Below are 16,766 nucleotides of genomic sequence, written 5' to 3'. Positions count from 1 at the left end.
GTAAAGCCCTAGCTCCCTTAATCTCTGATCATAATGCATACTCTCTAAACCAGGCAGCATCCTGGTAAATCTCCTCTGTACCCTTTCCAATGCTTCCACATCTCTCCTATAGTGAGGCGACCAGAACTGGACACAGTACTCCAAATGTGGCCTAACCAGAGTTTTATAGAGCTGCATCATTACCCCGTGACTCTTAAACTCTATCCCTCGACTTATGAAAGCTAACACTCCATAAGCTTTCTTAACTACCCTATCTACCTGTGAGGCAACTTTCAGGGATCTGTGGACATGTGCCCCCAGATCCCTCTGCTCCTCCACACTTCCAAGTATCCTGCCATTGACTTTGTACTCTGCCTTGGAGTTTATCCTTCCAAAGTGTACCACCTCACACTTCTCTGGGTTGAACTCCATCTGCCACTTCTCAGCCCACTTCTGCATCCTATCAACGTCTCTCTGCAATCTTCGACAATCCTCTACACTATCCACAACACCACCAACCTTTTGCCGTCTGCAAACTTGCCCACCCACCCTTCTACCCCAACATCTGGGTCATTAATAAAAAATCACAAAAAGTAGAGGTCCCAGAACCGATCCTTGTGGGACACCACTAGTCACAACCCTCCAATCTGACTATACTCCTTCCACCATGACCCTCTGCTTTCTGCAGGCAAGCCAATTCTGAATCCGCCTGGCCAAACTTCCCTAGATCCCATGCCTTCTGACTTTCTGAATAAGCCTACCGTGTGGAATCTTGACAAATGCCTTACTAAAATCCATGTAGATCGCATCCACTGCACTACCGTCATCTATATGCCTGGTCACCTCCTCAAAGAACTCTATCAGGCTTGTTAGACACGATCTGCCCTTCACAAAGCCATGCTGACTGTCCCTGATCAGACCATGATTCTCTAAATGCCCATAGATCCTACCTCTAAGAATCCTTCCCAACAGCTTTCCCACCACAGACGTAAGGCTCACTGGTCTATAATTACCCAGACTATCCCTACCACCTTTTCTGAACCGGGGACAACATTCGCCTCTCTCCAATCCTCTGGCACCATTCCCGTGAACAACGAGGACATAAAGATCCTAGCCAGAGGCTCAGCAATCTCTTCTCTCGCCTTGTGGAGCAGCCTGGGGAATATTCCGTCAGGCCCTGGGGACTTATCCATCCTAATGTATTTTAACAACTCCAACACCTCCTCTCCCTTAATATCAACATGCTCCAGAACATCGACCTCACTCATATTGTCCTCACCATCATCAAGTTCCCTCTCATTGGTGAATACCGAAGAGAAGTATTCATTGAGGACCTCGCTCGCTTCCACAGCCTCCAGGCACATCTTCCCACCTTAATCTCTAATCGGTCCTATCTTCACTCCTGTCATCCTTTTGTTCTTCACACAACTGAAGAATGCCTTGGGGTTTTCCTTTACCCTACTCGCCAAGGCCTTCTCGTGCCCCCTTCTTGCTTTCCTCAGCCCCTTCTTAAGCTCCTTTCTTGCAACCCTATATTCCTCAATAGACCCATCTGATCCTTGCTTCCTAAACGTCATGTATGCTGCCTTCTTCCACCTGACTAGACTCTCCACCTCACTTGTCACCTATGGTTCTTTCACCCTACCATTCTTTATCTTCCTCACCAGGAAAAATTTATCCCTAACATCCTGCAAGAGATCTCTAAACATCGACCACACATCCATAGTACATTTCCCTGCAAAAACATCATCCCAATTCACACCTGCAAGTTCTAGCCTTATAGCCTCATAATTTGCCCTTCCCCAATTAAAAATTTTCCTGTCCTCTCTGATTCTATCCTTTTCCATGATAATGTTAAAGGCCAGGGAGCAGTGGTCACTGTCCCCCAGATGCTTACCCACTGAGAGATCTGTGACCTGACCTGATTCATTACCTAGTACTAGATGTAGTATGGCATTCCCCCTAGTCGGCCTGTCAACATACTGTGACAGGAATCTGTCCTGGACACACTTAACAAACTCTGCCCTGTCTAAACCCTTGGAACTAATCAGGTGCCAATCAATATCAGGGAAGTTAAAGTCACCCATAATAACAACCCTGTTATTTTTGCACCTTTCCAAAATCTGCCTCCCAATCTGCTCCTCGGTATCTCTGCTGCTACCAGGGGGCCTATAGAATACTCCCAATAGAGTAACTACTCCCTTCCTGTTCCTGACTTCTACTCATACTGACTCAAAAGAGGATCCTGCTACATTACCCACCCTTTCTGTAGCTGTAATAGTATCCCTGACTAGTAATGCCATCCCTCCTCCCCTCTCCCCCCTCTCTATCCCTTTTAAAGCACTGAAATCCAGGAATATTGAGAATCCATTCCTGCCCTGGTGCCAGCCAAGTCTCTGTAATGGCCACTACATCATAATTCCATGTACGTATCCAAGCTCTCAGTTCATCACCTTTGTTCCTGATGCTTCTTGCATTGAAGTACATGCAGTTTAGCCCTTCTACCTTACTGCCTTTACACCCTTCATTCTGTTTCTCTTTCCTCAAAGCCTCTTTATAATGTTAGATCTGGCTTTACTCCATGCCCTATACTTGCAGTTCTCACATGACCTTTATCCTCCTCCACCTCACTATCTGCTCTAACACTCTGGTTCCCCTACCCCTGCAAATCTAGTTTAACCTGTCTCCATTCCTCTTGTAGTCCACAACCAAGCTCCTTTGTTTTTGCGATGTTGAAAGAGAGGTTGTTTTCTTGACAGTGCTGTGTCAGGGAGATGACTTCCTCTCTGTTGGCTGCCTCATTATTATCTGAGATTAGGCCAATCAATGTAATCAGAAAATAAATTATTTGCATCAGTGTAACTACAAAAAAGGGAAAAGAACAACATATTCAAATGACAGAAGGATAATTTTGGAGAGCAGAAGGCGAATCCAGCCCAAGTGAACAAAACTAAAACTAGAACAACAGGTAGGCCCTAACAGAGTTTAAACTGCAGGCACTGGTTAAGCATTTGCCACTACAGGAAAGGAAAGCCGTTCAAAAACTGGAATTTTTTGGATGACAAATAAAAATCTGAAATTCAAAATAATAAGACAGAGAAAGGAAACACATCTTAAGTGCCAAGCTAATAATAATAATTGGAGAACAAGATGAATAAGTATTAAAACAATAACTGGAAAATAAGACAAGCAAAGTGAGAGTACAACAGGTTACATGCAATATCAGAATCAGAATCAAGTTTATTATCACCAGCATGTGACATGAAATTTGTTAACTTAGCAACAGCAGTTCAATGCAATACATAATCTAGCAGAGAAAAAAAAATAACAACAAATAAACACAAAAATCAATTACAGTATACGTATGTTGAATAGATTTTTAAAAAAACGTGCAAAAACAGAAATACTGTATATTAAAAAAAGTGAGGTAGTGTCTGAGGATTCAATGTCCATTTAGGAATCAGATGGCAGAGGGGAAGAAGCTGTTCCTGAATCGCTGAGTGTGTGCTTTCAGACTTCTGTACTTCCTATCTGATGGTAACAGTGGGAAAAGGGCATGCCCTGGGTGCTGGAGGTCCTTAATAATTGACGCTGCCTTTCTAAGACACCACTCCTTGAAGATGTCCTGGGTACTTTGTTGGCTAGTACCCAAGATGGAGCTGACAAGATTTACAACCTTCTGCAGCTTCTTTCGGTCCTGCACAGTAGCCCCTCCATACCAGACAGTGATGCAGCCTGTCAGAATGCTCTTCACGGTACAACTACAGAAGATTTTGAGTGTATTTGTTGACATGCCAAATCTCTTCAAACTCCTAATGAAGTATAGCCACTGTCCTGCCTTCTTTATAACTACATCGATATGTTGGGACAAGGTTAGATCCTCAGATATCTTGACACCCAGAAACTTCAAACTGCTCACTCTCTCCACTTCTGATCCCTCTTTGAGGATTGGGATGTGTTCCTTCGTCTTACCCTTCCTGAAATCCACAATCAGCACTTTTGTCTTACTGACATTGAATGCCAGGTTGTTGCTGCGGCACCACTTCACTAGTTGGCATATCTCACTCCTGTACACCCTCTCATCACCACCTGAGATTCTACCAACAATGGTATCATCAGCAAATTTATAGATGGTATTTGAGCTATGCCTAGCCACACAGTAATGGGTATATAGAAAGTAGAGCAGTGGGCTAAGCACATACCCGAGGTGCACCAGTGTTGAACATCAGCAAGGAGGATATGTTTTCACCAATCTGCACAGATTGTGGCCTTCCGATTAGGAAGTCGAGGATCCACTTGCAGAGGGAGGTACAGAGGCCCAGGTTCTGCAACTTCTCAATCAGGATTGTGAGAATGATAGTATAAAATGCTGAGCTATAGTCAATGAACAGCATCCTGACATAGGTGTTTGTGTTGTCCAGGTGGTCTAAAGCTGTGTGGAGAGCCATTGAGATTGCGTCTGCCATTGAGGTATTGTGGCGAGAGGGAAATTGCAATGGGACCAGGTCCTTGCTGAGGCAGGAGTTCAGTCTAGTCATGACCAACCTCTCAAAGCATTCATCACTGTCAATCTGCGTGCTAAAACCATAGAACAGAGGGCACAGGGTCTATGCTGACTTGTACCTAACTTTACTTTTAAATTTAAGTGCATTTGCTCTCTATGCTTGGTAATTTAGGTGTTCTTCAATGTTGTGAGACTACCTGCCTTCAACAACTTCTCACCCAGATTCTAACCACCCCACAGGTGAAAAGAGATATTTTTTCAAATTCTCTCTCCACCTCTTGGCTACTTGCTTTAAACCTGTTTCCTCTAGTTTTTGACACCCTTTAAACTTCTCTTATATTGAATGGGACTGCCAAAGTACTAAGGGATTAAATTGGGAAAAATATGTTATGTGCATACAGGAAGGTTTTCTCAAACAATAAGCAGACGGCTTCCTCTTATGAAACAAGGCCCAGCAAGTGGCTAAAATACCAATGGGGGAAGCACCCTGGGGACTATAATTCTGTTGGTTTTAAAATAGTTATGGGAAGAGATAGGATTAGTCCTCAAGTTAAAGTCCTAAATTGGGGCAATCTAATTTTGATGACATTAGATAGGAGCTCAAAGATTCAGATTAGTTTACCACCAAGACACCACCTCTCTGACAGTGGTGTCTGAAAAGAGGATGCTGTGCAAGTTGCATGCCATCTTGGACAATGTCTCCCATCCACTACATAAAGTACTGGTTGGGCACAGGAGTACATTCAGCCAGAGACTCATTCCACCGAGATGCAACACTGAGCGTCATAGGAAGTCATTCCTGCCTGTGGCCATCAAACTTTACAACTCCTCCCTTGGAGGGTCAGACACCCTGAGCCAATAGGCTGGTCCTGGACTTATTTCCTGGCATAATTTACATATTACTATTTAATTATTTATGGTTTTATTACTATTTAATTATTTATGGTGCAACTGTAGCAAAAATCAATTTCCCCCGGGATCAATAAAGTATGACTATGACTATGACTATGACTAAAATGAAATTCCTTGCTTGCATGAAGCTCAGAGTAAACAGTATGAATGGTAATAATAAATACTACCATAAAACAATGAGTACAAAACAGTAGAATGATGCAAAAGACTGTAGCCCAAACTGAAGCAGTGCAAAAACAAATGCTGAAGTAACAACAATGGTATAACTGAGAGATGTAGAATTAAGAGTATGGGAACTGCCAGGAAGGGGACGTGAAAGGGGAGATTGGTTCAGAAGTTTGATAGCATTGGGGGGAAAGCTGTTCTTAAGCCTGTTATGCATGTTTTCAAGCTCTTGTAACATCACCTAGAGGGTAGAAGAGAAAAGAGGAATGGCCAGGGCCATAGGTATCCTCGACAGTACTGTTAGCCCTGCAGCAACACACCGTGAAACGGATGATATAAGGAAATGATGATTCTGTGATGGACCAGGCACTGTTAACCACTTTCTGCAAGTTTAATCTGCTACAACTCTTCCATTTTTAGATCATCCTTTAACTAATTTGTTACCCTAACTGAACCGCTTTGATCTTTTACTTTTCTACTTTGATCTCAAAGTTAACAAATTTTAAGCAGAGTTAAATAGTATTAACATGGTAGTGCCTCAATTAGTTTAATTCATCTTACTTAAATACCTGCCCTACAATGGAAATCAGCTGACACTCAACTGCCAGCCAGTTCACTGCTCACTAAAGATATCAGTGATTTTTTTCTCTCAACTGTTTAAAAGATCCTGGAGATTATCACAATAAATTCTTGGTGCCACAGACCATCACATTTTTAATTTATTTCCCTAGAAGCTGCTAGCGATCAGCTGATAAGACTGATTTGAATTACATGCAAAATCCTGCACTATCTACAGATCTCATTGATGAGGAAAAGATTGGCTTCTGTAAAGAAGTATTCACCATGTAATTCATACAAGGTAAGAACAAATGCAAATAGTTCATTGTTGCCAAGAAAATCTGAGCCAATGATCATCCATCAACATATGTAACATGTATTCGTATTCATCACTCCCTTGATCCTCCCTAACTAGATAGACTATACACTATATAGCATGTATACAAGGAAAAAATATAGATAACCATCACATAAACTCAAATTGATGATGATACTGCCTCCCTCCTTTGAAAAACTTAACTTGTTTTGTTTTGGATCTTGTACATTAAGACTGAAAAGTATAACTAACTGCACCAACTACTTTGTAAGGGAACAAAAATTGCTCTCCAATGTGGTTTGTGATTAATTAGAATCATAGCAAAGTTATTCATTGATGACAAACAATTATACAAATTATCTGTGTTATTTTACTAGATACAGGTATCAAAAAGTCCTTTCATCCAAAGAAAAATCCACACATGTGCAATAATAAAGAACATTTGTGGTAGACAATGATTCAAATTTTCCAATAAGAGCTGGCATTTATCTGCAGAATAGATAGTTTTTAAGCTGCAACAGTCAGGACTGACAGAATTCACAAACCTTCCAAGCAGCTGATTGTGAGAACTTTCCAGACTACACCCCTACATTGGACTCAGTACAGATTTCAGAGATGGAGTACAAACTTCTACAGATTTGCCAGCACTTCCGCTGAGGATTCTGCTGCTGAATCAAAGTTCAAAGTTCAAAGTACGTTTATTATCGAAGTATACATACATTACACAACCTTGAGATCCATCTCCTTACTGGCAGCCACAAAACAAATAAATCCCAAAAGAACCCATTAAAAAGACCATCAAATACCCAGTGTACAGACAGAAAAAAAATACCACGCAAACAATAAAAATAAGCATGCTATGGCCTCAGTTTGATGCAGGGCTAAGTAAACGTTCTGGGACTACAGACACAAAGCTTGGCATCACCGCAGCTAGGGCACACCACAACCTCACTTTAGTGCAGAGCTGAGTAAATGTCCTGGTAGAGTGAGCTAAACCAGGCAGAACTGGCCTGCCCTCATCTCCAGTCTCAACCTTTTCAATCTGGCCTGGTGCTTAAACCGTACAAACATCGGGCCGTTCCTCATTCTCAGACAGCTCTAGGGCCTGCACCGCACCACCATGATTCAGCCCCTGCCCAACCTTTCCAATTTGGCCCAGCACTTAAATCGATCAGACATCGAGATTTTCCTCGCTCCCACCTCTTCTTGCCGCCGCCATGCCTCGCCTTCTCCTCCACCTCCCATCTCCGCTCATCTAGCACACCTCTTTATTGTTAGCAATGATCGTTATTAATAAGGTGTCTAGTAGTTTCCTTTGTTTTGTATTTTTCCCACCACTAGTTGCTGGGCAACTAATCGCCAGCGCCATTTTAAACCAGAACATACACCAGATTAAGACCATAAGACATAGCAGCTGAAATTTAACCATTCGGCCCATCGAACCTGCTCCATCATTCGATCAAGGCTGATTTATTTTCCTTCTCAACCCCATACTCCTGCCTTCTCCCCATAACCTACAAATCAAGAACCTTTCAACTTCCACTTTAAATCTACTTAATGACTTGGCCCCCACAGGCATTAAACCCAGCACAGGTCCACAAATCCGTTCATTTCAAAGGAGAGAAAAGGTAGCAAGGAAGATAGGTTACAGCTAATTCAAATAATTTTATGACTTGAATTATATATTTTACATTTACTTAATTATATGTTCTCAAGTTAGGTTAGATACTGTGACTTCTGCAATATTAATTTTATGCTTTTTAAATTAATTTGTCAATGTTTGTCAATGCCAGAGTCATTCACAAATGCTGAAACTCTTTGATGTCTGGTTTAGGCCAGAGGCTGTCCAATTGGTAAAGCATTGCACTGCTCAAGGCTTCGCCAGACTTGCTGGCTTCTTTGGGAAAATTCATACCAGGGAAGAGCACATTAAGTGTGCAGACATAAAACAGCAGTTGTTTTCTTCTCTTTTCTCCAGAAATACTGCCAGACAGACCTGTTGTGGATTTTCACCATTTTCTATTTTTATGCAGATTTCCAGCACAATCTTTTTGCATTTTAATAATTCAAGTTTGGCTACCTTCCACCCCATATCCAAACCTCCCTGAAAGTATCAATACAAGTTGGTAGATTGTAAAGGTGGCATATAGAACATATGCTTTCATTGCTAAAGTCACAGAGTACAAGAATCAGTAAGGCTGGTCTTGGAGCATTGCATGCAGTTCTGACCACCCTGTTATCAGAAGGAGGTGAAGACTTAAGAAGGGGGTTCAGAAATGGTTTACCAGAACTGGTGAATTGGTTTATTATTGTCACATGTACCAAGATACAATGAAAAAATTTTGGTTTGTATGCCATTGATACCAATAATTTCATCACATCAGTACATCGAAGCCCAAAAACGAAAAAGTAGTTACAGAGAAAATGCAGTGCAGGCAGACAAAAAATTGCAAGACCACAGCAAGTAAGTTGTTAGGTCAAGAGTCCATCTTATCATACAGAGGAACGGTTTAACCAATTTCCCCCAGGATCAATAAAGTATGACTATGACTATTCAATATATTGCTTGGATTAGAGGGTATTAGCTATAAGAAGCAGTTGAACAAACTTGTTTTCTCCGGAACTTCAGAGGCTGGATGGGGGGGCGGGTCTTGATAGAAGATTATAAAATTATGAAAATTATGCTAGGATCTTTTTCCCAGGGTAGAAATATCAAAGACTAAAGGACATAGCTTTCAGGTGAGGGGGGGGGGGAATTTAAAGGGGATGTGCATGCAGGGCACGTTGATTTTTTTTAAATACAGAGTGCTAAGTACCTGGAACACATAGCTAGGGATGGTGTTGGAAATAGATACCATGGTGTTGTTCAAAGGCTTTTAGATATGCACATGATCTTCTTTCTTTTTAAATTTTTTTATTAATTTCCAAAATTATAAACAGAATAGCAGTATTGATACAGAGAGATTGGAATAATCTTATTATTGACAAACATGTACAAAAAAGACTTCAAATAATACAGGTGTAATCGACTTCCAAACTCTTAATATAGTTAATCATAGAGAAAAAGGAAATAAAAAGAAAAAATAATGCAAAGAAAAACCCAAAAAAAAACTAAATAATAAACCCGAAAAGAAAGCAAACGGAACAAAACAAGGCTAGACCAATATCTTAAATCGAATACATTCAATAATATCATCAACTCCGCTCCTCTATTCATATATTTTAAGTTAATAAGAAGGATTCGGAAAAGGTCAAATTACATCATATGAAAATGTTGAATAAATGGTTTCCAAGTCTCTTCAAATTTAACCGAAGGATCAAAAATGTCACTTCTAATTTTTTCTAAATTTAAACATGATATAGTTTGGGAAAACCATTGAAATGTGGTAGGAGGGTTGGTCTCCTTCCAGTTCAATAACATGGATCTTCTGGCCATTGAAGTAACAAATGCGATCATCTGACAGGCTGAAGAGGATAAAAATCTGTGTTCCATCATTGGCAAACCAAAAACTGCTAAGAGGATGGGGTGATAAGCCAAAATGCAAAACTGTTGAAATAATATCAAAAATATCTTTCCAGAATTTTTCCAAGAGAGGACAGGACCAAAACATAGGAGTCAAGGAAGCCACCTCAGGGTGACATCTGTCACAGATAGGGTTTATATGGGAATAAAAACGGGCTAATTTCTCTTTAGACATATGGGCCCTATGCACTACTTTAAATTGTACTAGCGTATGTTTGGCACATATAGAGGAAGAACTAACTGATTGAAAAATTTTATCCCATTTCTCTATAGGTAGGCAAAGTTGAAGTTCCCTTTCCCATTCATTTTTAATTTTATCAGATATACCTGGCTGTAATTTCATAATTATATCATAAATAGTTACCATTAATTCCTTCTGAAAGGGATTTAAACCTAAAATTTTATCAATGATATCAGTAGGGTGTGAAATCGGGAAGGTAGGCAGCATGGTATTTAAAAAATTTCTTATTTGTAGATATCTAAAAAAAAATGGGATTTGGGCAAATTAATTTTATTAGATAACTGTTCAAAAGACATGAAACAGTTTTTCAGAAATAAGTCACGGAAACATGTTATACCTTTCATTTTCCATTTCAAAAAGGCTTGATCCATAACCGAGGGTTGAAAAAAATTAGATATAATAGGGCTTGATAATATAAATTTGTTCAAACCAAAAAATTTATGAAATTGAAACCATATTCGTAATGTATGTTTAATTACTGGATTAACCATTTGTTTATTCAATTTGGATAATACAAAAGGAAGTGAAGTTCCTAAAATGGAAGTCAAAGAGAACCCTCGTACACGGTAACCTTCCAGGTTTACCCACTGTGGACTTGGAATTTTATTCCAATTTTGTGTCCAAAATATTAAATATCGAATATTAATTGCCCAATAATAGAAACTTAGATTCGGCAATGCTAAACCACCATCTTTCTTGGATTTCTGTAAATATTTTTTAATTAACCTGGGATTTTTATTCTGCCATATATAGGAGGAAATTTTAGAATCAATAGTATCAAAAAAAGATTTAGGAATAAAAATTGGTATCGCCTGGAGTAGATATAAAAATTTAGGTAGAATAATCATTTTAATAGCATTAATTTGGCCAATTAGTGATAGAGACAATGGGGACCACTTAGTAATCAGTTGTTTAACCCAACTAATTAACGGTAAAAGATTGAGCTTGAATAAGTCCTTATGTCTCTTAGCAATTTTAACTCCCAAATAAGTAAAATAGTCAGTAATCACTCTGAATGGTGAACATCTATAAATGGGAACCTGCATATTTAATGGAAAAAGTTCACTCTTACCAAGATTCAGTTTGTAACCAGAAAAACTACTGAATTGAGCAAGCAGAACACATGATCTTCAGGGAATGAAGGGAATATCAATCATGTGTAAGAAGAGATTAATTTAATTTCTAAGCATGAGCAAAGAAAGACATAAAGCTGTATATACTGTATAAAAAAGCACTCCTACCCAAACTCAGCCTATTAATTCAAAGAGCTGAACTGAGCCCAATGCTTTAGTTTTAAAGATATAGATGCGGATGGAAAATTTAAACTCTGGACTATCACTGTTATCTCATCTTCTAAGTACCTAAACTTCTATTCTGCATTGCAAAGATCTTTGAGAAGATCCTCCATATGTTGTTTGCAACAGAGATAGAAAACTCCTCATATACATATGCAAACCCTGTAATTCACCAAATGTACTTCATTGACCACACTGGTTCAAACACAAACTCCATATATAAATTACATAAGGGGCATGGAACCAGAGATGAACAGTAGGGTCAGCACTGGAAGATGGCATTCAGCCCTTCTACCTGCGCCAGCACATTCAGAAGAAGTACACGCAAACAACAGGAATTCTGCAGATGCTGGAAATTCAAGCAACACACATCAAAGTTGCTGGTGAACGCAGCAGGCCAGGCAGCATCTCTAGGAAGAGGTACAGTCGACGTTTCAGGCTGAGACGAAGGGTCTCGACCTGAAACGTCGACTGTACCTCTTCCTGGAGATGCTGCCTGGCCTGCTGCGTTCACCAGCAACTTTGATGTGTGTTGCCAGAAGAAGTACAGGTTGCTTTGGGAACTGGAATGGAATGGACGAGTTGGGGGAGATATAAAGATGAGGTCAGTTAATCATTTTTTTGTGCAATAAATAGAATATGAATAGAAAGTAAAAAATCCACTTAATACGATGAACAGTAGCAAAAGAATTTGTCTTCATCTGATCTTACTACATTGCAAAAGTGTTTGAGACAGATATTGGTTGTCATGAAAGAAGCACTATTAATCCAAGTCTTTGTATACTTTTATTTTCACTTCCTTGGCACTAGGTTTTGATGAAGCATGGAAGATCAGAAGCTCTTAATGGAGAGTTTTTCCCTTTTATACATTTCTGGAACATGGGCTTTGTTTGTAAGGCCAGCAGTTGCTGATTAGTCCAACTGTCCTCAAATCTGTCCTGGTGAAAAGCTGTCTTCAATATTTACATACAGGTAAGGTGTTAACCCTCCTATTTCTGTAGTGGAAAGCTTCAGGGGATGGGGAGGAGTGGCTGGACAGGAATGTCCAGTTCAGAAAATTGAACTTACAGTTGCATTTATTTTAACTCTCCTTCCCACTCCCACACCAACCTGTGTAGCCTGTTACAGAGAGACCAAAGGCAAATTGGGAGAAGAACATTTTGTAATCTGTCTGGGTAGTTTCTGCCTCTGTTCACCCATCTATTTCCACCCCACCCCCCACCCCTACCACTCTCTGTTTCCACCTGCCATCGTTTCCTCCCTGTCTGGATGGACTATGTGAATGAGAGGTTCCCTCTTCATCTCCCCACCTACCATACTCAGACCTACCATCACAGCCCAGGCCCTGCCCTGGCATATATCGGCAATCTTTCTTCTTCCCTTTCAGTCACGATACAAGTTTTGACCGCCTGCCTCCAATGATGCTGATAGAGATGCTGAGTTCAGCCAAAGTTCTGTATTTGAGGATGTTAATGACATAGCCTATGCATCAGAGCCAAATGAGTGTAGCCAAAACACAAAGGGACCACAGATTTCCTTCCCCAAAGAACATAGGCCAACTTGATATATTTTTTACACATACACCTGGTGCTTTTTCTGACCATGCTCATGCACACTCATTAAATCAGAATTCTTTTGTTGTTTAAACTGCTCCCATCAAAAGCTCCCTTCAATCTGCTAAGTGCTTGCAGTATTTGGTGTCTTTTATTTCAGACTTCTGGCATTCAGAGAATATTGCATATATTCATCATAACCTTTCCCAACCCTGCCATCGCCGTCATGGTTCTCTGCACTTGTTTCTTTATCATAAACCTGAATACATTTCCTGCATCCTTCATGTACCCATTCACAAAATGTTCCTTTCTCACAACTTGTGAAGCACAAAGCCTCTTTCATTTTTGACACCTATAATTTTAGAATTCAAGGTTAAAATTCAAGTCACGCTTACTTTGTTACTCTCAAACTGTATAAAAGGCAGTCACAGGGTCATGCTGTCATGCAGGTCAGCATAAGGCAGTTCAGGATTAGCTAATCAAGTCTATGCTAACCATAAGTTATCTAACCGTGCATATTAATCCTATTTATTAACTCTTGATGCGTAACCCTTTATATTTTGGCATTCAAGTATTGTACTTCTTAAATATTGTGACAGTATCTCCACAGCCAGTCAGGAAATACATTCCAGATCCCAATAATTCTCTGGGTGAACAAGTTCTTCTTTAGATCCCCTCAAAATGTTATTCCTTTATCCAAACCTACACCCTTTAGTTCCTAGATCTAGTTTCTCCTATTAAAAGAAAAATTGCCTTAATCTATCAAATGCAGACTAAAATTGCTTGCTACAATTCATTTTCACATACACAGCCTTCATATCCAACAAGTCAATGGACAGAAGGCAACAAACCTTTCTGATATTCAATGCTTTGTTTTAAACCTTACATTCCTAATTTCACAAACACGAGGAATTCTGCAGATGCTGGAAATTCAAGCATCACCCATCAAAGTTGCTGGTGAACGCAGCAGACCAAGCAGCATCTCTAGGAAGAGGTACAGTCAACGTTTCGGGCCAAGACCCTTCGTTCTGACGAAGGGTCTCGGCCCGAAACGTCAACTGTACCTCTTCCTAGAGATGCTGCCTGGCCTGCTGCGTTCACCAGCAACTTTGATGTGGATTCCTAATTTCATCCACTTCTGATAAAAGATTAGCAAGGTAAAACATGGGATTTCTGTTTCTCTTTGCATGGAGAGATGCCTAAGCTAATCATTTCTAGCTTGCTCTATTTTTATCATTAGCAGAAAAATATACTTCCTACCTGTTATCGGTTCTGTTGGGGCAGGCTCTGGGATAATTTTCTCGGTGAAGTTGACGTTGCACATGTCAGTGCTACAGCAGCAGAAGCGGTAAGTCCCATTCTCTCTGTGGTTTGTCACCACACACTCTGGAGGGTGGCACTCCTCCTTGTCTCCAAAGTGAGCCCAACAGCCTGATGTAGAATCAGAAAGGGAAATGTAGGCCTGAGATATTGCAAAGAAACATCTGGACAACCCATTAAAATCCTAAAGTTAAATGGTCTGCTCATTTCAATCAATTAAAGAATTCTAAGTCAATATGATTAAAGGCCGGACTATTTAGAAAGGCAGTATCACATTGTATCATCATCTGGTTTGTAAAATCTTAAAATTGCAAATTCTCATCTTCCAAACTTGAATTATGCCTGGGGCAGTATTTTGAGATGTTTATTGCTGCCAGGATATGAAAAAGGCGCAGAAAGCAGCAAACCAACCCTATCCTTAAATGTTCACTTCATGAGTTGCTGAGTAGATCACTAGTGGGAACAATGTCAGTTGTCTCCAACCAAAAGGTCCTAGTTTACCTGCCATCCCAGCTGAAATCTTAACAGGTTGGGACTTAACAGAGCTAAAATAAAGAATGATTTCTTTAAAAATATATGTATATCCTAATATAATCCTGCCTTGAAAAATTATTGTGGTTTGCTCTATAGAATCAGAACTTCAACTAACAAAGAGTCATGAATTCAATGTTTCACTGTGAGATTAGATTTCTGTTTTGCAGCTCAATGAGGAGAAAGAAATGGGTATCCCAAGTCACCATGATAAGATAGGTAAAAAAATACATTTTTGTATTCCTATTATATTCTCAGCACTTTTTGCATTTCATATACTCATAAACCAACAGGATAATTTGTGTTCAATCTTCTAAGAACATTTCCTTCAATGATGAATCAAATCTAATCTGAGCAGGTGACTGTGTGAAAAGACTTTGGTTCACAAGTCCACAATCCAATCCTTAAAAGATTGACTGATCTACCAGATTGTAATCTCCCAGAGCAATCATGGGAAGATGTCAAATGCTCCTATTCTTCTGAGCCTGAGACACACATGAAGATCTTTGTTTCACATCTTACCATCCCTTATCTGGAAATTTTGTAAAATAAGACTATTGAAATAGATTTAGTTTCATATCCTGAGATTTTTTAACCAAAGCACATATCATGCCAGCTTGCCTGTGAATATAACATAATTATTTCCAATGATTCAACAGGACATATTGGTGAATCATGCACAACATTCAAAATGTTTGCTTGAGCTCCTACTGTGATTAAGTCTACAGGTCAAGATCACAGAGGGTTTTTTTAATGCTTGAGGACAAAAAAACAGGCAGAGACACAAATTCATGTCAAAGTTGCTTGGCCAGACAACACTAGCAAATGCACAAAATCCAATCTGTAGAAATAATGGGAGTGATAAGGCTTCACATCAGCCTTCCGGTCAAGATGGCGCCTGCAGACAACACTCCTTCAGGTGATACCTTCTGGATAGTTCATATATATTTCACTTCTTTTATATCTTTTACATTTATTTTTCATCTTGGATGTGATTCTGGAACTGTTGGACCCTGTGATTTGCTATTTGGTGACTGGGCGTTCCAGTGCGCTGCAGTCCCTGAGAGGATTAAAGGAAGCAGAGGCAGTATACATGAACCTTGTGGTGGGCAGGCTGCTACAGATGGGGAACAAGCTAATGTTCGACTCCACTTCGTAGACATAAATATAGACAAGTCAAAGTGTTGATATGCTCAGATTCATCATCAGTTCTAGCAAGTTTAAGGTCTTTTCACTCAAGCAGTCGGCAAAATGTACTTTATGAAGTCCTTCAGTCAGTCACAAGAATTGCAAATCAGGGAGGTCAGGTAAAATTTCTATGGGTTCCAGCACATGTAAGGGTGAAAGGGAATGAGAGGGTGGATGAGTTGGCAAAGTGGGTGTTAAAGAAAGAAAATATAGAAATGCACATTAGTATCAGTAAAGCAGAAGTTAAGTATGTAATCTGGGGAAAAAAATCAACCAAATGGGACAGGGAGGGGAAAGAAGGCATTTATATCAAATACAAAAAAGTGTTGCAGGTACTCGGGTATGTAGTGGATACAGAAGAGAGGAAACCGTGTGGACTAGGTTAAGGCTGGCGCACTGTGCATTAAACAAAACATTGAAAATGATAGGGAAACACCAGACAGGATTGTGTGAGGAATGTCAGGAAGAGGAATCAGTAGAACATGTAGTTCTGAGTTGCAGGAAGTATGGGATATAGACAGAGATGATGAGAATTAATCTAAGGGAACTGGGGGTGCAGGAATTCACATTAAAAGGTTTGCTGGGCATGAGTGAGAGGGTATTTATTTTTAGCTTTCTTAAGGGGTACAGGGTTTTTTTTTACAGGATATGACAGTTTGGCAGGAATAGGGTACTAGGATG

General features: G+C 39.9%; 1 protein-coding gene across 1 annotated transcript in view; it reads right to left on the bottom strand.

Annotated features, from left to right (window-relative positions):
• The window catches only part of bmpr2b (bone morphogenetic protein receptor, type II b (serine/threonine kinase)), a 298,656-nt gene that overhangs the window by 150,391 nt on the left and 131,499 nt on the right, over positions 1-16,766 (bottom strand). The window contains exon 3 of the mRNA XM_063051556.1: positions 14,307-14,477. Coding sequence (XP_062907626.1) covers positions 14,307-14,477 — 171 coding nt within the window. The remainder of the gene's footprint in view (positions 1-14,306; positions 14,478-16,766) is intronic.

This window comes from Mobula hypostoma, chromosome 6 (assembly GCF_963921235.1).
Source record: "Mobula hypostoma chromosome 6, sMobHyp1.1, whole genome shotgun sequence".
Lineage (NCBI taxonomy): Eukaryota > Metazoa > Chordata > Chondrichthyes > Myliobatiformes > Myliobatidae > Mobula > Mobula hypostoma.
This window is presented reverse-complemented; position numbering and strand designations above follow the sequence as displayed.